This window comes from Apiospora marii, assembly GCF_038362585.1.
Source record: "Apiospora marii strain CBS 49790 chromosome Unknown utg000007l_segment0_segment0, whole genome shotgun sequence".
Taxonomy (NCBI): domain Eukaryota; kingdom Fungi; phylum Ascomycota; class Sordariomycetes; order Amphisphaeriales; family Apiosporaceae; genus Apiospora; species Apiospora marii.
In genome coordinates, this window is record NW_027117379.1 from 112,649 (window position 1) to 135,594 (window position 22,946).

Sequence of the window (22,946 nt, forward strand, 5' to 3'; positions counted from 1 at the left end):
CATCAAGGATGAAGTTTAGTGAAGGGGGAAGATCTGGTCAACTTTGATGAGAGGAATCAACCCGCACCCGTTGCACTCTTACAGAGGGAAAAGGTGGCCAGGCGTTCTTCTCAGCCTTGCGAGGATTTATGATTGGTGGTTCTATCTCACTGCATGTTGCTACCCCTCTTTGCTTCTTCAGCTACGGAGGCCAGCTGCCATGCCCGGATCTTAACCCATGCATCCACGCCATTGTGGCGTGCGCCAAAGTACTCGGGTGGAAGACCTATCTGCCCAAGCGGCCAGGGTAAACACGGAATGCTTGAGGGGTCACACAGAATAGGCATGCTTTTTAGAGTGTGCATACGAACCTGGCCGACAAGCGACTGCGAAGAAGCTGGTCCCGCTGACGTGCTGATAGATAGCGTGGGTTGGAGCATCTCCTAGATGTCGTTATGAAACGTTTTGCGAGCATTTTGGTGGTTCGAAAAGTCCAGAAAGCTCATTGTATCGCTCACAAGCCCTCAAACGCACACGCCCAACTGGCGTTTTCACGATGGAATTGACCGCACTGTCTAGCTCTCTCAGGTATGCCCTCAAGCACTGCCAAGGCCGGCTGTGTCGTCTAAAAGTGTCTTTGCTCCTTGCAGGCTGATCTGCGCGAGCCACCACCTTGGAGACCAGAAGGGTAATGCTGCGACAATGATCTAATCTCGCTGTATAAGCTGTTGGTGTCTACATACACTAATAGTCACACGCCTTGATGGGTTGGGCGATACCAAGGAGAGCGTTTTGGTATGTTAATAATTGGATACACGCTCAAGTCTGCGAAATGGCGAGCAAAAGAAAGCCAAGGCCCGAACAACAGCCGACGCGCACCCGTAAGTCGATATATTCAACCGAGAGCAATGCGCCCATAGCGTCACATAAACTCCAAAGAACTTCACGATGTTGAGCGGGTATTGTTGAATATATCTCCCCTTTAGGGGACTGATTAGTCAGGCCGGCCTAGCCCCGTAATACCTCGCTATCTCCGGATGAGGCCTGGCGCAAGGGCTTCCATTGCAAGTGCCAGTGAGGAGCCCGCAAGTCCAGCCGTCGGTGGATCAAATTCCAACCCCGCGCTCGGCGAAGCATGACGCCATTGTACGTGGTGGCATGGGGGGGCCGCAGCCCAACTGTGGATGTTCTGGCTTGGTACGACGTTTGCTGCAAGCTTACATGCTGGATGCGACGCTGCCATTGACGTGAGTTGCCGTATTGGCAAGCGGGTGGCTAGCTGATAGGTAACGCCAGGAGTTTCCAGCCATGCCTATCCGTTATCTTTGACCTCAATTAATGTAAAGGAGATGGCTGGTGGTGTGGGAAGTACTCGAGGGCTCATGACACGAAAGAGTGGTCGGCGTCGAGGTCATCCGTTCGAGGGCAGCTGATGGGCCGTCCAGTCCGGTCTGATTCACGCGCACCCAAGATAATAGCATCGCCACAATGAATTGATAAGGTCGGTCTGTCAGTATGTTGCATCCCTTATTTAGTAACATAGCACCAGTCGGGTTGCCGATTGTGGAAGGACCGCAACAGACGACTGCCGGATCGAGGGGGAACCGAATGGTGTTCGTATAAGTCCAGCATTGGAAAGACGATATCACTGGTGCTACGCCCAGTCACTGGTTGTCGCTACGGCTTTACGGTCTAGCGATTATGTTGGGGATGTGAGAGCCCGAAGGAGATGCCCAGCCCATGTCGTGGAAGGCAGGTGTTGGTTTGGAGCGCTGCCATTGGAAGAGGTCGACAATTAAAGTAGGGGCACTAAGGGAGGCGGCGTAGCGACCAGGATGTGGACGAGGTTGGCCTCTTCAACGGGCAGGGCACACCAACTCGATTCTAGTGCGAACTGGATCGCGCAATAGGGGAATGAATGGAGGAATGCCCAATCCGAAAATCCTGATCTCAGCTGGAGACGGCCGTTGGGATGGAGCTGCTGGAAAATGCTGGAAAACGCAGTGGTCCCGAGTGGCCGCCCAGCGTCAGTGGCAGCAGAGTGGCCGCAACACATCAAGAAAGCGATTCATGTAACCGCGAAGCTCGCCTATCCTGGTAACGGCACTGAAGATTGTAGCAACAAGCCACCGCGAGAGGAAAGAAAAAAACCTGACGCGAGGCGGATCATGACGTTCCCAAGATGCGAGGATTTAGGTTGCACGAGAGATCGACCCGCCCCCTCCTGTAGTGCTGTAGCTGTAGCGCCGTCACTGAATGCCATTGCTCTGTCGAGTCCAACGCTATGGGGCGAGTGCCCGACTTCCACCATCCCTCTCCCATCAAATTGTCCGTGTCAGCCTCCCCCGCCATTTTCCTTCTCCAAGCCCTCCCCTTCTCCGAAACCTAGAGCATCGTCTATTACCCTCACTTTTCTTGTCATTGCAATTGCCCAGGTTGATTAATGGATTGAACCCGCTGATGATTGATTGAGTTCGGATTTTGAAAAGTTCTGCCATCTTCGTTTGTGATTACCGCGCCTGACGTCCCCAACCTTAGACAGACCTGCCTCCCTCGTCAACCCCCCATCGAGCTGACGACATCATCGTTTTTTCTTATCTGTTACTTTTCTAGAGAGACACTCCCCGAACCTGGCAGGCAAGACGAAGACGAGAGACAAGACTCGAGAGGTTACCGGCCAATTGGAAGAATTTTGGCTGCCCTCCGATCGAACCGCACTTCCCACGAGCGCATCCCATCGTGTGTCGCGTCGCATCCCACCGCAGCGCATCGCATCCAACTGCAAAAGCGCATCGTCGACTCTCGCTCCCGGATCCGTATGCGACCATTGAGTATAGCAGACCCGTCCTTCTGATCGCGTCCGAGCACATACTGCATCCTGCAACGATACCGATCGCTTCGTCGGCATAGTATATACCGATTACTATAAATATATTCCTCCTCCTCCTTTGACCATGAACGGCCAGACCAATTCGGCCGCGGCGGAAAACGCCCCTACCGCATCGCCCATGAACCCCGAAGCACCTTTGTCTCAGCCCACGACGCTCCCGGCTGGGGAAGCTCCGTTGATGGCCGGCGCCAACGGCTCCTCCCTCAAGAAGCGCAAGAAGGAGGGCCTCAAGCCCATCATCACCACCGAAGGACCTGCACCTCCGTGAGTATACCTATACCATGCATCCCGTCTTGACATGTTGCTCTTCCCTTCACCCTCCTGGAATCTTTTTGTCATCTTGTTGCCATCCAGATCAGCCAGTGCTGTCGGCGCATTGCTCGTCATTTCCCGTTACCTGGCCTAGTGGCCCGCGCCTTTTTCACGCAATTCAATTGATCCTGGCGCGGCCGGCACGCAAAGTCGCATCGACGCATGTGCAGTCCACCGTGCTGTTGTCACGCTGGGCCGGGCTGTTTGTGGCTTTGGTTGGCGGGGTTAATCAGAGACGACAATAACACCCTTGCTGCTTATGACGCTGCTCCTCGGCCGCCCAAATGTCCAAGTGCGCAAGTGCCATGATATGAGCCATGGTACGAGAGGGCCAAGCCAAGGCCAATTCTGGGATGCAAGTTCCGCGTCCCGGTCCCGCTCTCAGCCCAGACAGACGAGATTGTATGCACATCACGTTGCTGAAGAGGGCCAAGTCCGTCCTCCCGTCCCATGGACAGGGCGCAGGCGTGACATGCGATGGCATCGAAAGACCGTATTCGACCCCGAATCTCCATGGGCTATCAACGTTCTTCGGGCCTTCTAGCATCTAGGACTAGCCGCCAGCTGTGCGACTGATGTACAATCTTGATTGCTCGTTCGTCTGGTGTTCCTGACCCCTTTCGGTGCCGTCCATGCGCGCCTAGTTTCCCCGTCTATATACGTACCTGGCATGGCATTTCATTCCTTTCTGCATCCAGCTCAGCTTTGGCCACGAGGTGCCGTATGGATCGTGTCACATCACCTACCTATAGGCAGATGATGGCTTTCGGCCATGCGCCTGCTGCACGCATCTATTTATCTATCTGTATGGCCTCTCACCCAAGCTCAGTGATCTTGGTAGGCCCCGAGGCAGTGCCCGCATCAAGTGCAGCCAGCCAGCCAGTCGTATGAGAGAGGGGGCAGATCGCCAGGCAGGGGAACCCGCTTTGCTCCTGGGACGGGGCTTCATTCGCGGCCACGGCGTCAGTCAGTGTGTGTCTTGATTTGATATCGCACGCGGCACTACCACCTGTCTCCCTGGCACCCTCTTTCTGACGTACTAGGGCACCGGGGTGGTAAAGTATGTAGCTAGTCAAGAGATTGTCTGCATACGTCAAATACCTCCCAAAGTAGTGCCCCATCCTCTCGCATCGACAAGTGCGTGCATACATAGCAGCAAAGGGAATGGATGGAGGCGGTCTGTCTCTCAATTTTGTGGCCGTGTTCCCGCTCCTCCCCTCTCGCACTCTCTCACCCTCTCTGGACAGCCCATAGCCATCCAATCTATGGACGTTTCCCACTTTCCAAATTGTCTCCCGAGCTGAGACAAGACAAGGAAAGCGAGCGAGAGTGAAGAGCGCGACGAGGTATTCTTTTGGCGATTATTATTTCTGTGCCTGCTGCTCCGCTTATCTGGTTGCTTCGTTATTCGTCGCATGCCTGTTTTTTGTTATTTGGGACGAAGAGGCTTGCTTCCCCATCCATCATTCTCATTGGGAGAGTGTCTGAATCAAAAAATCCCACCCCCGCGCGCGCGCCCCAACTACTCGGTTCAAGTCAAGTCCAGTCTTTGCCTGCTTTCTGCCACTGCCCACCCTACACCACCACCACCACATAATTAGAATCAACCACCACACACTACCTACCGTTTCCAACAAGCTGTGGAACATCACCGCAAAGAAAAAAAAAGCGACGACGTCTTGAACCAGAACCCAAAAAAATAAAAAGCCACAACCATGATGAACACCAAGAAAAGGTCAATCAATACCCTTTGCGACCCCAAACCCAATTCCCTGTCAGTTTCGCGTTTTTGTGCCGAGTTTCTAGTTGGGCGGGCGCAGCTGGCTAGTGCTGCTGCTGCTGCTGCTAGCTGTGGACTTATTTGCTTGCCTTGTCCCTTTTGAGGCCATATCATATCGCCCTGCCTTGGTTGCCCTCAATTGCGGGCGGGCGCTGGGATGGCCGGGTTTGGCTATTCGGACCCCCAAAAGCCAACCCTCGTCTCTGGCGGAAGAAACTCCATAAGCCTGCTTTTACTGCTTCTGCATCTGCTTCTGCCGCTGGAGATCCAAGTTTTCTGGTTGCCCGCCCTGCCATTTGTTGTCGTTCAAGTCCATCAATCCACCAAAGCTCTCCAAGTCCCCTTCTGTCTGCCCAATTACGCGCCCAGCCCACGTGCGTGCCGCTGGCTCTGCCTCTGGCCCTCGCCACCAAAGCACTTCGTATTGCGCTCTTATGTACTCCTGCCTCTGCACACCCTGCCTGCACTTGCGCGCGCATACCATCTGCCCAATCCCACCACCCTTTTGTCGCCGACTGCATTCGGGAACATTGCGCTGACCATGTCGTTTTCGCTCAGACCACCACACCTGTCGCAGGCCATGAATCAACACTCCCCCACATCGTCGTCGGGGCCCGAAGACGCCGCCGAGAACACCGCCGACGAGGAGGATTCCGAGGACTACTGCAAGGGCGGCTACCACCCCGTGCAGATTGGCGAGAAGTTCAAAGACGGAAAGTACACAGTGGTGCGAAAGCTGGGATGGGGCCACTTCTCGACCGTCTGGCTGTCGAGGGACAACACCTCGGGGAACCACGTCGCCCTGAAGGTGGTGCGGTCGGCCAGCCACTACACCGAAACCGCGATTGACGAGATCAAGCTGCTGCAGAAGATTGTCCAGGCGAACCCGAACCACCCCGGGCGGAAATACGTCGTCAGCCTGCTCGACTCATTTGAGCACAAGGGCCCCAACGGCGTGCACGTCTGCATGGTGTTCGAGGTCCTGGGCGAGAACCTGCTGGGGCTCATCAAGAAGTGGCAGCACCGCGGCATCCCCCGCGACCTGGTGGTGCAGATTACGAAGCAGGTCCTGATGGGACTCGACTACCTACACCGCGAATGCGGCATCATCCACACGGACCTCAAGCCCGAGAACGTCCTGATCGAGATCGGCGACGTCGAGCAGGTGGTCAAGAAGGTGGTCAAGAGCGAGAACTCGGCCGACAAGGAGAACCACAGGAACGGCCGCCGCCGGAGACGGACCCTGATCACGGGCAGCCAGCCCCTGCCCTCGCCGCTCAACGCCTCCTTCAACCAGAACAACATGTTTCCCTCGCAGAAGTCGCAGACCAGCCTCAATGCCATGATGCAAGACAGTGAGTGGCTGCCCCGCCCCGCCCCCGCAATAAAGCACAAACCCTTCTAGTCGCACACTAGCAGCCCAGCCCCCGGTCGGCCTCACGCCATTCGTGGCACGGACGATGACGATGATGCTAACGGTCACTTACAGGTGCTGCGTCGGGCAACAAGAGCCCCAGCGAGAAGTCGGGTCAGCGGGAGAAGACGGCGTAAGTTTCTGTGTTCCCTTTTTTGTCGATGATATCAGTTGGCGCGGCCTATGCTGACATATGCGCAGTGACATCCTTAGCAAGGAGGTCTCGGGCATATCCCTCGACAAATCCGCCTCGGGAGGCAATGCGAGCCCCGAAAAGAAGAAGAGGAAACGCAAGGGCCCCATCATCAACGTCAAGATTGCAGATCTCGGCAACGCCTGCTGGGTCTCGCACCACTTCACAAACGACATCCAGACCCGGCAGTACCGGTCCCCAGAGGTCATCCTGGGAGGAAAATGGGGCGCCAGTACCGATGTGTGGAGTATGGCGTGTATGGTGCGTATTTTTTGGACAGGCAACGGCTCTTGGGCGGTCAGTGGGCTAACTTGCGGGCACAGGTATTCGAACTCATCACGGGCGACTATCTGTTTGATCCTCAGTCGGGCACCAAGTACGGGAAGGACGACGACCACATTGCGCAGATCATCGAGCTGCTCGGCCCGTTCCCCAAGGACCTGTGGAAGCAAGGCCGCTGGTCCCAGGAGATCTTCAATAAGAGAGGCGAGCTCCGCAACATCCACCGGTTACGACACTGGGCGCTGCCGGACGTCCTGCGGGAGAAGTACCACTACAAGGACTCCAAGGACATGACGCCCAAGGAGCGCGAGGAGCGCGAGCGCAAGCTGGCCAAGGAGGCGGCCGAAAACGACGACGCCCCCGACGAGGAGACCACGCCGGCCCTCGAGTACCAGCCCAGCCAGGTGGCCGACTTCCTGCTGCCCATGCTCGAGCTGCTGCCCGAGAAGCGGGCCAACGCGGGCGGCATGGCGAATCACCCGTGGCTCAACGACACACCCGGCATGGAGGAGGTCAAACTGAACAGCCTGGTGCCGGGGAGCCGGGGCGAGGGGATCGAAGGCTGGTCTACGGAGGTGAAGAAGGCTCGCTAGTTACCACTTCTTTGAGAGACATAGAGACACGGGTTGGCAGGTAAGCGAAGAAACCTGTAAAGGGGAAAGGGGGGTTGATTATCTAAAGCGAGACGATCAAGAGGCAGGCAACGTGGCTCACCCCGATCGACGACAACGCAGCAGCGAGGGGGAAAGAGAGCAACAGAAAGAGGAAGAAGTCGAAATGAAAAAATCGTGGCTGGCTCGTGGTGCATTTAGCGATCTTCACCATAGAACAACCATCAATACGCATCCCATTAACAACCTTTGTGTTGCTGTTTTTGTTCCGCCTCTGGAGAGGAAGTAGCCACAAGGAAGCATGCACGCAGGCATAAGCAGGCTTTACACTTCACCGGGCTCTCGAAAAGAAAGGAGAGGTTCCCAAGGGGTTTCGATTCGATTATATGGCATAGATGGTACGTGGATTGGTGGGCTTGATACTAAAAGGGGACCCTAATAGGTAGGTAGGGATGGGAGATCAAGTGAAAACGGTGCAGATTACATACAAGCAATATGTTGGGGTCTTCCATACACTCATCCTGTACTCGTCCTTTCATGGCGGAAATGCCGTGTTTGGTATGATACTTTTTGCCTAATGGGCGGGCTATCTAGCCACTGGCATGCCTATTTTGTCCAGCAATTTACCTTACATATGGATGGCATGCTGTCGAATTATACGGTATGATTCTCGATACACAGTACGCCATGATCTGATGAGAGCAACCTTTCACCATGAAGGAGACTTCATGATCAAATGTCTTGTCAGCTACGATGAGGGAGCAGGGCAAGGTCGCTACAACAGGAACAAACAATCACGGCGAGATGGACAGTCTTCTCCCAGACCAGACTAGTGACGGGATGTAGTTCGCATTATTCGCTTCTCGTCCCGTGCAAGGAACCACTAAACTATTGTACACCCCAGCCGGCCTTCAGCCGTCCCTCTTTCCATGCAGAGTCAGAATGACGAACATGCGAGGGAAAACCAGAACTGCACAGCATACCAATCTAATTTGTGAGTGTACCTAATGCTGTATGTGACTGCGGTACGCTCTCACTCACTCGCAAAACCCTGCTCAACAAAAACGCCCATGAACGCCCCTGAGAATGCAACGGGAAAAAACTTCGCCAACGGATTACACCATAACACACATCAACTTCTCTACCCCCTGTCCTTCTAAGACTCGGCCAGACCCAGGCCGGCGGCGCGCAGGTCCGACTTGATAAGGTGCGAAGGAGGCAAGCGGCCCAGGTTGCTCTACTTCTTCTTGGCCTTGTTCTTGAGCATGATCTTGCGGAAGGCGGCGTCGCCGCTAGCGCCAATGGGGCGGTACTCGGGGCCCGACTGGGACGAGGTCGTAAAGGTGCTCTTGGGCGCCACGCTATAGCTCGAGGGCAGGCCCACGACGCGCGCGCGGTTGCCGTTCTTGTCGGGCATCTGCAGGATCCGCTCCCGCTCCGCCTCGCGGCGCGACGTCTGCGTGGCCGCGGGCGCGGGTCGCTGCGAGAGGGTGAACTGGGAGCCGGCCGTCTGGCGGAGTTTGGCAGCCCTGGAGGAGGTTAGTTAGTCTAGATTTTGGTACAGAGCAGGAGGTCAATGAAACGTACTGGTAATCAAAGTCGCGCGTCTCTATGTGGCGCTTCTTGTAGTCGTCGGTGCGGTTCAGGATGGGCCGGCTCCAGTCGCCCAGCAGCCGCTCGGCGGTGCGCTTGATGCCGATCTCGGGCTTCTTGCTCTTGGTGTAGAAGAGGACGACCTTGCCGAGGCCGCTGGCCTTGAGCGAGTCCTTCTCGATGGGCAGGCGCGGCAGGGCGTTGAAGATGTCGCGCTGGATGGTGTAGGCCGGGAGGGAGCCGTCGCGCAGGGGCTCGAGGAACCACATGACGGCGCCGAGGAAGTTGTGGTCCGGGTCGACGATGGCGTCCTGCTGGTTGTTGCTGTTGAGCAGGGACATGACCTCGGGCAGGATGCGGAGCTTGTTGTTGGCGGGCTGGCCGGCGGCGCGGGCGGCGTTGTCGGCCTCGCAGGCGTTGCCCATGGTCACGATGAGCTGCTCGATGCGCTCGGCCAGGTCGTTCTCGAGGTCGATCTCGTCCTTCTTACGCCGGCGGCCCGACGGCTTCTTGACGTCCTTGGCCGCGGCGCGCTCGATGGCGCGCTTGCGCCGCTCCTCGGGCGTTAGGTTCTCCTCGGGCACCGGCTCGGGCTCGGCTCGCTCGCTGCGGGAGGACGACGCGGCGGCGGGGCCGGCGCGGCGCCGCTTGCCCGTCTGGATCTCGCCGTCGGCGCCGTCGTTGTCGTCCTGGGCGCGCGAGCGCTTCTTCTCGCGGCGGCCCTCCTTGGGCTTGCGGACGGCCTGGCCCTTGCGCTTGCCCGCCTTGAGGGTGCGGGCGACGTCTTCGTCGATCTCGACGGGCTTCTCCTCGATCTGGGCGGCGGCGGGGTCGTAGTCGTCGAACTGGTCCTCGTCGACTTCGGACAGGGCGTCCGAGTCCTTGTCGGAATCGCCGGCGGCTTCGACATCGTAATCGCCCAACTCCTTTTGCTGGTCATCGCCCTCTTCCTCGTGGAGGGTTTCGGGGGCCGCGGCCGCGGGGGAATCTTCCATGTCGGACATGATGGTCGGTATTGATGGGCAAAGAAAGAGAGAACAGAAGGAAGGCGCGAGGTTGAAGGTGGCGAGAATAAAGCGTTAGCCCAGAGGCCTGTCTGTGATGGGAATTAAGACTTCAATGTAAAGAAGCTTGGGGCTGGGATCGGAGATGGGTCTCCAGCAAGGTGCACCGGAGAAAGTGACAAAACGATAATTATTGTTGGCTTTTCCTCCCTGCACGAAGAAAATGGGAGTGGTGGTTGATCGAGAAAGGACAAAGGCGTGGGCGGATGGATTGATAAATGTATCAATTGATCTCCATCCAGCCTTGTTTGGCCTCTGCTCTCTAGGAAATGTTGCAGTCTCGCTTTCCCTTGAGTTACGCCATCCCTGCAACGGCCAAGCTTACCTAATCCCTGGCGCTGGGTTCCTCAGCCTCGCCGACCCCACTGCAACTTTTTTCGAGCTCTGAGCTTGGGCGTGGCGGCCTTTGTTTACTGTGGCTGGCGGTTACCCCATCAATTAACCATTTTGGATAGAAAGAGATGGACTGTTTCAATCGCTGATTTTCTACTGAAGGGATCGACCCATGCGTGCCACCATGCAAGAGACCCATGATAATCTGGAGTCGCCGATTGTTTGACGTACTGATTGATCAAGAGCGTCTGTGTGCCCTTGTTGAGTAGCTTGTTGACGAGCTCCAGTCTTGTGTTTCTCCCTACCTATTACAAGTACAGGCACACAACCAGCCTGCATCGGCAATCCCCATCGTCATCATCGTCGATTCTTCCTGCCTGGGAGTCCTGTCGCACCACCAACTGCTATTTCATTCGCTTCTACTCTTTACTAGCCACGGCATCTGGAATAGCTCCCACATTCGACACTCTTCTTCGCCAATTCGGGCTGGGCATCATGGCGCGCACCTACGAGTCTCCCATGGATTGGGAATATCAAACCCAAGGGCCGATGGATCCCACCAGTCCATTTGTTCGATCCATCCAAAACGCCCAAAAGACCAGTACGCACATGTGTGCATCTCCATCCACAGCCCCTCTTGCTAATGAAGCAAAAAAACACAGATACCGCCTTCGGAGCCACTCGCCCCGGCGCACTCGCAGCAAACAGCACACCCAACCTCAACATGTTCTCGCGAACGCAGAGCAGCAGCTCGAGCAGCAACCAGCCGCCACCTTCCAATCGCAACGACGCGCAGTCATCCTCTACTTCCACTTCCTCTTCTGCGCACCCGACATTCCAACGCACCAGCACCGCCCCTCCATTCCGGAACCCGGCCTTCACCACGCCGCGCAAGCCCTTCGACATGGACCCCCTCTCCGAGGTCGAGGACAGTCCCGCTGCCACCGACCCCGATGCCTCCGAATTGTACGATCCTGACACCCCCGAGGACAACTACCGCTCCATCCGCCACGTGAGCCTCACGCCCGCCCGCTCCAAGTCGCTGCTGCAGGTGGCGACCCGGCGCAGCCCCGGCAAGGGCGAGATCCCCAACGGCAGGATGACCATGTTCGGCACCCGCGACAAGATACGTAAGCGCAAGAGGCGTCATGATGATAAGGACATCAGCGGGTACCGCTTGCCCTACAAATATTCTAACGAGTGGGAAGAGTCGGAAGATCCCGATTCGGACGACAGCACCTACGAGCCCAACGAGCGCCCGCGCTCCCGGAGCCACGCCTCGGCCCAGAAGAAGGGCTGGTTCGCCAACTTCCTGTCCACCGTCTCGCAGCACCCCACGGCCCCCCATGTCCTGGGCTACTGGTTGACGCTCATCTTCAATGCCGCCATCATTGGCTTGATGTTTTATATCCTTGTGGCCGTCATTACCTCCTTCCGCCACGAGATGAGCCTCGTCAATTTGAAAGAGAAGAGTAGTGTCCTCGACGAAATAACCAAGTGCACCCAGCAGTACGTCGACAACCGCTGCCACCCCCGAGACAAGCGCTTGCCGGCCCTGGACGCGCTGTGCAACGAATGGGATATTTGCATGAACCAGAACCCCAACCCGGACTACCACGTTCGCCACGGAGCCAAGAACATGGTCGAGATCGCCAACACCATCTTCGAGACGATGCATTGGAAAACAATGGTAAGTCTCCCCTGGGTTTCTTTCTTCCTCATGCCCGTATTCGAAATACTAATCTCACCACTTTCACAGGCCGCCCTCTCCATCCTCGCGATCATCGTCTGCCTGAGTGGCGCTACGCTGTTCAAGACGTCGCCCCCGGCCTTCGCCCAGGCCCCGTACCACCCGCAGCCGTCGCAGGCCGCCATCAACCCTCAGCCTTACTACTACAACGAGCAGAAGCCGCCCCGGACGCCGCACCGCGGCGCGTATGCGGCACTGATGCAGGACGAGACGCCCGATACGGACGCTTCGCCGGAGAGCACGCGACCGCCGCTTCTGCTGCCGTACGAGACGCCCGGCCGGCGGAGGAGCCCGAGCAAGCACAGGTCGAGAAGTCCGACTAAAAACCGGAGCCCGTCGAAGCGGTATTGAGGGTGGAGGACGTGATGTGCTTGGGGGTTGTATGTTTTCCCGGCATGCAACCAAAGTGCTCTGCAATAAGAGTACGCTTGGGTTTTGAGAAAGGGAGAACGTTACTTGGCCGGCATGATGCAAGAAGGCAAGCTGTATAATAAATCTTTCTTCAAACGGGAACAAATGCAGGACAGATACCACCACATACTTGGCCACGGGGGTTGGTTTATTTTAGGGAACCACCAGAATGATCGAGTAGTGTGTCTTTGGGGAGAGGTTGGCGGATAGCTTGTAAAGCTGTCTTTCCATGAACCTGACCAACATGCTAGAGAGATCTGATCATTGGCTAGGCGTTACAGGAGTAGGAGACCACACATACTATGTACAATTTTCGTTTCTGTTTCTTCGTTTAGAAATTAAAAGTTTTGATATATACATATACACGAGGGAGCTGCAGTACGTGGACGGATTGATGTAATTGTTGGCCTTCAGGAACTTACTGCGATCTGTTATTGATATCTGGTTTTCTCAAGTTGACACAAAGCTTGGGGAAACGACATGGAAACCTCGGATACGGGGGAATGCTTTCCTGTTGTTCCTCAGTTGGACCTGTTCATCTGCTGCGATGTTGGTAGAAACCTCTGGTTCCAAGGCGTCGTCATGGGGGACTGCTAGCTTCATGGAGCTTGACCGGTAGGAAACGAGTAATAAGGAGTTAGGAGATGAAAGCCTCAGTAAATAGAGCAAATGGCACCTCGTGCCTGATGAATCCAGATGCTATGGCCGTTTTCGAATGCCAATCCGTGGTGCCCGGATCTTCGATTTAAGTTCACCCCCAACCAAGTTCCCCTAAGGCAAGATATCCATATACTCTCCCCTTTCCAACCAAACCGACCCTTATAGGTCCCAAAAACAGAAGAGCCCCTTGACCGGGCCGGTGTAGCCTAGCGGTAGTATGTCTTAATGGTATGTTAAAGGCAAGAGGGTTCGACTCCCTCTGCGGTCAATGATTTTTTCCTTTTCGGGTCTCTCTTCGGTAACTCCTTTTTGTATGATTCAACCAACCCTGGACAGAGAAAGGCCTTAAGGACTGGGCGGGTGTACACCAAGCTGATTCGTGTGGTCATCGTCGTTGCGTATCAGTGATCTGCCTAACGCTTGCAAGCATCTCGCATCACCCTCGACAACTCACAGATCCCAACTCCGATATCCCAATGCATAGTGCCAACCAATCCCAAATTCCCATTCAACATGCAAGAAGAGCAGAGCAGAGCCAAAGTAGAGTTTCCATTCCCGATATGGGGGGTATCTTCGATTATTCACATATCAACATATAACAGTATGTACGTACATCATCGTCGTGCATCATCACTTCTTGACACAGATAACACATCCCCATCCATCATCTTCTCCACAAAATATGTGCACCCCATCTCTTTCTATATGATGAGATGATCCATGCCCCTTCCCTTATGCTCCCCAATATCGACCGTAGGGCAGGTAGCAAATCTGCAACAAGCGCCCTGTAACGGGTGCCATATGAGGCAACACCCATCCTGATGCCTGATTACCCTTCACCCAAGCGAAGTTGGAACCCCACTCTCGTTTGTCGCACGCAAATGGTCACATGTGTCGTATCGTCCGTCATCGCTCGCGTCTCCCAAGAGCCCTAGCCGCAGACAGTAGCCCTCGCCCAGCCCAAATATGGGGCAACGTGCTCGGTGTTTCCCCCCCCCGACACCTCGCCAGCATGCTGCCGTCATCGGCAAAAGGGGGTGTGGTGGACATATCCTCGCGTGCAGCACACAAGCCAGGCGATGGCGCGAGGCGACTGCTCCCCATTCGTTTCGGCGGAGGACCTCGACAAGTGAGGTACTTCGCCCCCCTCACAGCGGCGCAAACCCCGCCTCCTGCAGCTTGGGCCCCGACGCCAGGATCGGCCGCCCCTGCATCGGGAAGGGCCAGAACAGGGGGTTCTCCATGCCCTCGATGCTCTTGGCCGACGGCGCCGTCGTCCTGGGCCCCACCGTCTCCTTGAGCCGGTCGAGCGCGTCCGCCTCGCCGGCCGTCGCCTCGCCGTCCTCCATGGCCTCGACCCCGCCCGCCTCGGCGTGCCGCTCGCCCGCCCGCACCGCCTTGACGTCGTCCTTGTCCTTCTGCGCCTCCGCCGCCGCCGTCGTCTCCTTGCCCACGGCCTGCGGCATGTCCTCCCCGCTGTCCTGCTGCCGCCGCGCCGCGCTCCCCTTGGCGGTCGGCGTCGGCCCGCCCGCGTTGTCGTCGTCGTAGTCGCCCGGCGTGCCCCAGGCGCAGATAAAGTCGTTCTCGACCACCTTGGGCGTGAAGAAGTTGAGGCTGCTCGTCTGGGGCCCCACCAGCCTGTCCACCTCGTCGTGCGACAGGTCCCCCTCCTTGACCAGGCTGATGTCGATGTGCCACTTGCGCGCCAGGTACCGCAGGATGTGCAGCGCCTGCTCGGCAAAGTGGTGGCAGGGCGCCATCTCCTCGAGGTCCGAGATGCCCTGCCGCAGCGACTCGGCCACCTTGGGGCTCAGTGTGGCCGTGGACGAGGTGCTGTGAGGCGTGGCACTTGCGCTGGCGTCGCTGCCATTAGAAGAGTGCGGTCTCGCCGGGTGGCCGTGTGGCAGGTCGGCGCCCTCGGGTTTCGCCGTCGACGGGTTCGAGGCCGCGGCCGGCGAGGCGCCGCTCTGCAGCGGCGACGAGGCCCCGATGGCCAGGTGCATGATGGAGGAGGTGAGGACGAAATAGGGTACAAAAGAGGGCGTCCGCTGCAAAGTATACAACTGCGAGTACGAACGCAGCAGGCCCTGGATGGCGTCGGCGGCCTGGGAGCAGACGTCGCGGGGCAGGATGCTGGAGCCGATGATGCGCAGCTTGATGAGGGGCCGGAAGAGGAGCAGGATGGCGAAGTGGTAGTACATGTGGGCGAAGAGGACGGCCGGGGTGAAGTTGTGGCCGAGGCGCAGGACCTCGGGGATGCGGTCGTACCAGTTGAGGTACTGGGTGTAGATGTTGAGGAGGTCGCGGCTGGTGACGGGGCGGCCGGGCGAGTGCAGGATGTAGAGGGACTGGTGGACCAGCTCGCTCAGCTCGCAGAAGCACTTGTAGACCGACCGCACGTTGGACGGCTGCTCGCACGACCGTTGCAGAGGAGCGCCTAAAATGTCAGAACCTGTTCACGAGTTTCAGAATCCAACAAGAAGTTAAGGAGAGCCAGTTGTACTTACCATCGTCGGTGTAGGGAACCCACAGCGACGACTCGATGTCGTTGATGATGGCCGGCTTGGGCGGGAGGCTGGGGAAACAGGAGCACTGCGGCAGCGACCCCGTGGCCAGCGACCAGGCGTGGTCCAGCGCAAAGGCGCCCCAGAAGGTGGCCGCCTGCACGGCCATTTCGTCCTCGTCGCCGTTTTCGTCCACCTTGTGCAGGCCCATCTCGAGGGCGAGCCGCACGCTCTGGCCGGCGTAGTACCAGCTCTCCGAGTCGCGTCCGCAGCTGGCCTCGCGGATGGACATGATGCCCAGCGCCTGGATCGTCATGAGAGTGTGGTGGTTGCTCTCGCGGTACATGAGCCGCAGGGCCTCCTTGAAGAAGTGGTCGCCCGACGTGTAGGGGTCGTCGGGGTTTTCGCGCGTGTTGGGCTGCGTCGAGAAGCGGCAGCCCAGGGCCAGGAGCGCGTTGACCAGGATGGGCGAGCAGTAGCGGTGCCGCCCGTCGAGGAAGTCTTTGAGGAAATGCTCCTTGCTGAGCGAGGCAAAGGTCGGGTACTCCCAGCAAAAGTAGAGGGCGAGCAGGTGCTGGACGAGGTTGGTGTCGGTCGTCACGTTGGTCCAGGTGTCGGGCGGCACCTTCATCTCGGGGGACTGGATGGGCGCAAAGATCTGGTCGACGCCGTGGTGGCGCGTCCCTTCGGCATGGGGCTGCTGGGTCTGGAGCCAGGAGCCGACGCGCGTGTGGGGGGCCATGTCGGCCGTCCACTGCATCACGTCGGGGTGGGAGTTGCTGCGGGTGGAGTGCGACTGGTCCTGCGAGGAAAAGGCCCAGGGGCTGTTGTGGTCGTACTCCTGTTTCGCCTGGTTCGCGCCCGCGTTGCCCAACGGCGCAAAACCGCCGGGCCCCGGACCGTATCCCATGCCAGCCAGTGGCGGGAGCGTCACCCCGGAGCCGCCGTGCTTTGGTTGTTGCTGCTGTTGTTGCTGTTGTTGCGGCGGCGGTAGCGAATGGCCAAAGCCGGACTGGGGCATGAAGTTTCCTCCGCCCGAGGCTAGCCATTCGGATATGCTCTCGACGCTCTGGCCGCCGCGCATGCGGCTGAGGACCTCCTCCCACAGCTCGGGTCGGACGAGGGCGGAGAAGACCGAGTCATTCTGGCGCTGCTGGCGCCGCAGTTGGTCTATCTCGCTTCGGAGGTTTTCTTTGGACTGTCGCACGGGGATCTCGTAGACGCATTCGACGTCCTTTTGCGCCCTGCATCGACCGCAGGGTCTCTGGCCGTCGCACTACACGAGAGAGAGACAGGTCAGACAACGGGCAAAGCATCAAAAGGGGGTGCGTGAAGGGACATACCTTTGCGCGCTTCTTGCGGCATTCGGTGCAGGCGTTGGGTGTGACGACGCCGAGGCCGCGGCGTCTCTTGTTGGCGGCATCGTTGTTGGATGGGGCGGGGTGCTTCTCGGGAATGGAAGTGGGAGTGGGATGGTGGTCGGGGTTGTTGCTCGACTGGCCGGACCGGCTTTTGGAACCCTCCTCCATCGCTGGTGATCTATATGGGTTGTGGCATGAGTGGCATGCCTGATCCCGACTTGCCGAGCGCCCGTTCTCGTTGGATGCCGGACGGTTATGGCTGGCTTTGCTTGGGGTCGGCCAGGTGGGTGTGGAGGGAAGTCGAGTCGAGGGAAAAGAAAAGTGCACGCGAGGGGAGGACAGAGGTGGCTTGGCTTGGCGTACTCGGGAGCGGAGCGCAGACCGTTCTGACGTGACAGAGCGGATCGATCAAATCTAATTCATCCAAACATCCATCGGTAAGGGCGGCGGTGACTTTCGACGACGAATTGGCTGTCTTGCTGCAATGGCGGCGGCTGTCGTCGCTTCCTCGGCTGCTTCTGGACGTATCGCGTGTTCTCGTCCAGATGATCGATCCTCGGTCTGTCGGGCGGAGAAAGGAAAAAAAAAAAGGCACAGTGAAGGTCAAATTACAGATCGACTGAGGTCATTCCCGGCGTCGCGAAAAAAAACGGGGAGGGCCAAGCTTCGAGTGTCTGGTGCTTTGCGCCGCACAGGAAAATTAGCTCCACAGCGCCCTCGAGTATGGGGATCGAAGCGTCGTCAGACTGCTGGGACGAATGGCAGGTATACCCGGGAACCAGGTAGAAGAAGCTGGAAGTCACTGGCTCAATTGCTCTAGTTGCAGTTGGACAAGCTGCGATATCCATTGAGACCAAACTACATAACATAGCAACGCTAAAGGAAGGAGCGAGAGGGTATTGGCCCTGAGTAGCAGCCGAGTCGCCAAAGCTCTGTTCAGTTGCCTGTCTTGAAGGTTCCTTGTAAGACAGACGATCCGTCCGTCATCTTGCTCCCAGCTTCCAGCTTCGAGAGGTGGAGGTGGGGGGCCTTGCCCGCTTAGCGGCAGAAGGTTGACGGTTAGCGGCAGAACTTGACCAGGTTAATTGGTTGGGTGCTGCCCGAGGCCTTATTGGCAGCGCCCTGGCCGCCCTGCTACTGGCCGCTGCCCCAGCTGCCATGGTGAGGAGCTCGGAAGCTCAATATGCGCAGGCGGCCTTGATTCTTGATCTCATCCCGGCTGCCAGAATTAAGGTTTCGGTCTGCATGATCCCCGTGGAGACGTGTACACGACACCTTTCTCGAGGAAAAATCACTCACACCAGACGTCCTCAATCGCACCTCCAGTCGTATGCGAGTAGGGCACGGGTTGGATTGGCTTCCGCCGCGGAAACGGCGACTTGAACATGATGTATCCCGCGAAGCCTTGGTTTTTTAGTTTGCGTAGCTCGTGAGCCCGGCACTTTCAAGCCATAGCGCCCGGCACTAGAAGCCAGAGCTTTAAATTCTTAGGCCAAGCCCAGAGGGGGTCTAGCCATCGCGATCCGGAGCAGCTTCTCCGGTGTTATCTCCAATATAACTACTTACTTAATACCCTCTTATCTGCCGACGACGACAGTGGTTCCCAAGTTTTCTTTTACTAGCTTTGTCATCTCTGTTTCCAATCCGAAGCTAGCCGTGACTGTCTTCTGAGTCATGGCAATGGCTGCTATGCACTTCAATCACCTCGTGATGGTAGCTTCGACATCTGCTACTCGTCCAGACTTGGGGATGCCAGCCATTTTCAACGTCCCTTCATCATGTCAAAAGTTCCGCCACGAATACCGCCACGTTCAGCCTGGGTGGGAATACGCATTGTAAGGCCGAGAAGCGCCGATAATGGCTTAAAGGGACCGAGGAGCCGGACATTCTGGTAGTGCGGACGCAGCCTGTTCCTTTTGACGTTGTACTGATATCCGCCTGCTCCAAAGGCGAGCATGGCAGCGGCGATACCCCCCTACACTACAGAGGAATTTGGCCCACCTGGCAAAACATGCCAACTTGCCCTCTCGTAAGACACACCACTGCATTGTGTGTAAACGTGGAAACTCTGAATACCCATTTTGGATTCGGCATATCTCAACTGCTTCCTCTGTTTCAGTTGGTCAAGAAACAGTAAAGGTCATACGCAAGCCACATTTCCCGTTTGGCTCGATACTGCATAGACGAAGAAGGGATGATCGTCGACAGCCACGTCCTGTCTAGCCGCACTCCATACGATGGAGTAAAACAGCACTTACGTGGCCGGCTGTAGACTTTTAATAATCCCAGCGCAAAGTCGGCGTCGTAAAACAAAAAGGGGGGCTATTTAGGGATGTGTGCAAAAAACCTAACAGGGTAGCATAACCCAGCTTGGGCCTTGAGAGAATATTCTGGGAGCTGCAGTCACTTCTTGCTCAACGCTTTCTCTGCCCCTTTCTGTGTGGAAACTGTGAATAGCTGAGGCCAATATTCATATAGAGATATCGCTTGTTTCTAATCCGCTACGAGCATTCCCAGTCATCTCACTACAACGAGCCATATCTGCTGTCTTGCTACCGGGTTCAAAACTGTTAGTTTCATATCACCAAGGTATGTGAGGGCATATGTAAGGCCATACATGTAGAGCCATTACATAGCTCGCAACGTCCCACCATTCTTCCAGCAAAGGTCAACGTATCTTCACGCAGAGGAAGCACACCGGTGTTCTGTTCCGAGGCCAGCCACCCAATACCGTTGTCTTTGGGGAGTCCCTGTCTATGTAGCAACAATAAGAAACTCGGCTTGAATAATTTCAGGTCTCTCGGAGTTCAGTCTGGCCGTTATTCTAGTGGCAGAAAGAAGTGGCACGTAAGCCCAGAGGAAACAGAGAAAGCAAAGTCATGATGGGATTTTCTGGACGGCCTGTTTCGAAGGCAAATTGTATATAGAAACAGCTACAACAGACTGATCTTGCATAGAGAAAAGTACAACAAACAACTAAACTAATACATCCCAACACCCGCCCCCTAGAGCTGAATCTCCCACGCCCGCTGGAACCGCCAGTGCGTCAGCACAATCATGTACTGCAGCTTCTCCCACGTCGTCCAGGTCGGCAGGCCCTCGTACCCGGGAGGCCCGCCGGCCCGGAACACGTCGACGCCGTCGCCGGGCCGGCGGGTGTCGGTCTCGTTCCGGTTGTAGATGGCCCCGTCGCGCCACCGCTTGCCGTGGTGGAGGCGCGCGCCGCGGAAGATGGTCTCGCCGTAGTACTCGGCCAGTATCGTGCGGTCCCAGTCGCTCAGTTGGGGCAGTTGCGCTTCCTCCGCCGGCGCCGGCGCCGGCGCCTCTACTGCCGGCACTGCTTCCTCCTGTGCCACTGCCACTTCCTCCACTGCCTCTGCCTCTCCCTCAACCGCCGGCTGCTCGACCGGCTGCTGCGGCTGTTCCGCACCACCCCCGCCCTGGCGAGCCGCCACCCGGGCGCGCAGGACCGCGATCTCCGCCGTCCACGCATCCATGTTCCTTTCGAAGACGTCCAAGCGGTCGTGCTGCCACTGAGGCACCCGTCTCTTCGCCGTGCTGATCCGAAAGTCCTCGGCCCCGAGCCAGGCGCCCTCGTGCGCGACCCAGTCCTCGAGGCGGCGGGCCCGGTGCTCGTCCATGTCGCGCCGGAGGCTCCACGGCCTGTCACTGCCCGCCTCCGCCTCCGCCTCGGCCAGCTGGGCCGCCCGCCGCACCGCCAGGGCGCGCAGGTAGCACGCCTTGATGGCGTACACGCGCCGGAACTTGCGGCTGTAGACGTGGAGCCAGCGGCTGTGCTCGTTGCGCTGGCCGCGGACCTCGGCAATCACCTCCTCGAGCTCGTCGAGCAGCGGCCGATCGCCCCCCTCTTCCTCCTCGGTGGCGGGCGCGGCCAAGACGCGGTCGCGCAGGTTCTTCAGCTCGCGCGCCATGGGCTGAAAATCTTTGGACCACCTCGTGCTGGTGGGCTTGTCCAGCAGCGGCTTCAGGACCGTCGTCCCGTCCAGCCTGGGCGCCTGGTAGTTGTTGACGCCGCGGGTGTTGGCGTGGAGCCAGGATTCGATCCATTGGAAGTCGGCGTCGGCGTCGGCGAGGGTCCAGGCTCGCTGGGCGTGGCCGCCGGCATTGGGAGGATTCGCCGGCTGTTTCTGCTGCTGCTGTTGCTGTTGCTGCTGTTGCTGCTGTTGCTGCTGCTGCTGCTGCTGTTGCGGCGGCTGCTGCTGCTGCTGTTGTTCCTGCTGCTGCTGCTTCTGCTGCTGCGCCGCAGCTCTGGTATGCCGTCTCTTAGCCGGCGGCCCCGCCTCTCCGCCGCCGCCGCCCTTGCGACGCTTCGAGGTGTTAGCCTGCACCGCCCCAGCGGCGGCCGCAACCGGATTCCCCTCCGCATCCACCGCGGGGTCCGTGGCCGGGTCGTACCCGAGCGCCCGCTTCACCTGCAGGATGCCGGGGCGGCGACGCCCGCCCTCCCCCTCCTCCGTGCCAAAGGTGAAGGCCCGGCTGGTGACGGGCTGCCGGGTGTAGGCCGGCGCCTGGAGCGGGTCGACGAGCTTCTCCCACTCGATGTCGACCGCCTTGGGGTCGAGCTGCAGGTCCGAGCAGGCCTCCCGCAGCAGCCAGGCCGAGCTCCGCAGCAGCCGCGTGCGCTCGACGTCGGTCGTGGGCCTCTTGTTCCCGAGGGCCCGGAACCGCTGGAACGTGGCGTCGAAGGCCTCGTTGCCCTGCAGGACGCCGCCCTGCCAGGCGCCGGCCGAGGCGGGCGCGGTGCCGCGCAGGAACTTGCCCATCAGGAGCAGGTGGTCCCAGATCTGCTCGTTGAGCTGGCCGAACACGGGCTGGTTCAGCGCGTCGTACGCCGCCTTCATCTTGGGGTGCCAGTCGCGGCGGTTTTCGGAGGCGCGGGCGGCGCTCCAGGGCTTCCCCAGCTTCTGGCCCGAGTCGGGCATGTCCAGCGCCTGGCTGTTTTCGAACAGCATGTAGTTGAAGAGGCCCAGCGCGTTCGTCATGTTGAGGATCAGGTCTTTCTGCTTGTTCCACTCCTCGGGCAGCTTGATCTTGCGCTCCTCCCCCTCCTCCTCTGCATACGGGTCGATCTCATCCGCGTCGTAGTCGTGGTCCTCGTCCTCGACGCCGTGTAGCCGGAACTGCTCCTCGATGAGGCTGTTGTAGTCGGGCTGCTCCGGATACGGGTTGTAGCTGACGCCTTCGGCCAGCTGGGCCGCAAACTTGCTGTTGCGGAGGACCTCGTCGAAGAAAGCGACGTACCTCGAGTAGAGGTCGGCCAGGTTGTCGATGGTGAAGGCGCCGGTCTCGGTCTCCAACTCCCGGCCTGCATTGTTGATTTCCGTGAGCAAGCCATGGAACTTCACGAGAAGCTCCTCAGCAGTTTGCATTTTGTTCGGGTCGTCAACCGCCTTTTTGCCATACCCGAAATAGTCGACCTCTTTTGGGTCGGGGTTCGGAAAAGAAGACATCATGAAAAAGTATGGGTGCTTGGATTGGAAAAATTATGGTTTGTCAAGGCAATAGCCCTCTGAGAATTAAAGGAGTAAACGTGGTTATAACATTACAGCGGCAGGGTTTGTGCGGTGTGGAAAGGTTAGGAGTGTCAAGAGGTGACTATACGTTCCCCTTTGTCCGCAAGTATTGCCTGTTCCGGCAGTTCCTCGGTTTCAACCGGTTCCGTCTCCGTAGGGTGTCTCTTTGTCCCCTTTCGTTGAGCTTAGCTGCCTTATCATCAACAACGGGACAGCCAAATCACAATCAACTCGACCACCGTCCCGTTGTTAGGCGACTGCTTGCGGCGGCAGCA

General features: G+C 58.0%; 6 protein-coding genes across 6 annotated transcripts; 3 read left to right on the forward strand and 3 right to left on the reverse strand.

Annotated features, from left to right (window-relative positions):
* Nucleotides 1-2,933: 2,933 nt before the first annotated feature.
* PG985_010450 (serine/threonine protein kinase- CMGC group) lies at nucleotides 2,934-3,137 on the forward strand (the record flags this gene model as incomplete). The annotated part of the gene is made up of 1 exon (XM_066830218.1): nucleotides 2,934-3,137. One exon carries the CDS (start codon nucleotides 2,934-2,936, stop codon nucleotides 3,135-3,137), a length of 204 nt encoding a protein of 67 aa, XP_066680900.1.
* Nucleotides 3,138-5,502: 2,365 nt separating this feature from the next.
* Nucleotides 5,503-7,443, forward strand: PG985_010451 (uncharacterized protein; the record flags this gene model as incomplete). Its single annotated transcript, XM_066830219.1, has 4 exons — nucleotides 5,503-6,316; nucleotides 6,451-6,508; nucleotides 6,577-6,829; nucleotides 6,892-7,443. The coding sequence occupies 4 exons, from the start codon at nucleotides 5,503-5,505 to the stop codon at nucleotides 7,441-7,443; spliced, it is 1,677 nt and encodes a 558-aa protein (XP_066680901.1).
* A 1,255-nt stretch (nucleotides 7,444-8,698) lies between these two features.
* On the reverse strand, nucleotides 8,699-10,058 carry PG985_010452 (uncharacterized protein; the record flags this gene model as incomplete). Its single annotated transcript, XM_066830220.1, has 2 exons — nucleotides 8,699-8,990; nucleotides 9,049-10,058. The coding sequence occupies 2 exons, from the start codon at nucleotides 10,056-10,058 to the stop codon at nucleotides 8,699-8,701; spliced, it is 1,302 nt and encodes a 433-aa protein (XP_066680902.1).
* Nucleotides 10,059-10,946: 888 nt separating this feature from the next.
* Nucleotides 10,947-12,552, forward strand: PG985_010453 (uncharacterized protein; the record flags this gene model as incomplete). The annotated part of the gene is made up of 3 exons (XM_066830221.1): nucleotides 10,947-11,052; nucleotides 11,114-12,141; nucleotides 12,211-12,552. The coding sequence occupies 3 exons, from the start codon at nucleotides 10,947-10,949 to the stop codon at nucleotides 12,550-12,552; spliced, it is 1,476 nt and encodes a 491-aa protein (XP_066680903.1).
* Nucleotides 12,553-14,420: 1,868 nt separating this feature from the next.
* On the reverse strand, nucleotides 14,421-17,305 carry PG985_010454 (uncharacterized protein; the record flags this gene model as incomplete). Its single annotated transcript, XM_066830222.1, has 3 exons — nucleotides 14,421-15,724; nucleotides 15,780-17,052; nucleotides 17,120-17,305. 3 exons carry the CDS (start codon nucleotides 17,303-17,305, stop codon nucleotides 14,421-14,423), a joined length of 2,763 nt encoding a protein of 920 aa, XP_066680904.1.
* Nucleotides 17,306-20,142: 2,837 nt separating this feature from the next.
* PG985_010455 (uncharacterized protein) lies at nucleotides 20,143-22,608 on the reverse strand (the record flags this gene model as incomplete). The annotated part of the gene is made up of 1 exon (XM_066830223.1): nucleotides 20,143-22,608. The coding sequence occupies one exon, from the start codon at nucleotides 22,606-22,608 to the stop codon at nucleotides 20,143-20,145; it is 2,466 nt and encodes an 821-aa protein (XP_066680905.1).
* Nucleotides 22,609-22,946: the final 338 nt, after the last annotated feature.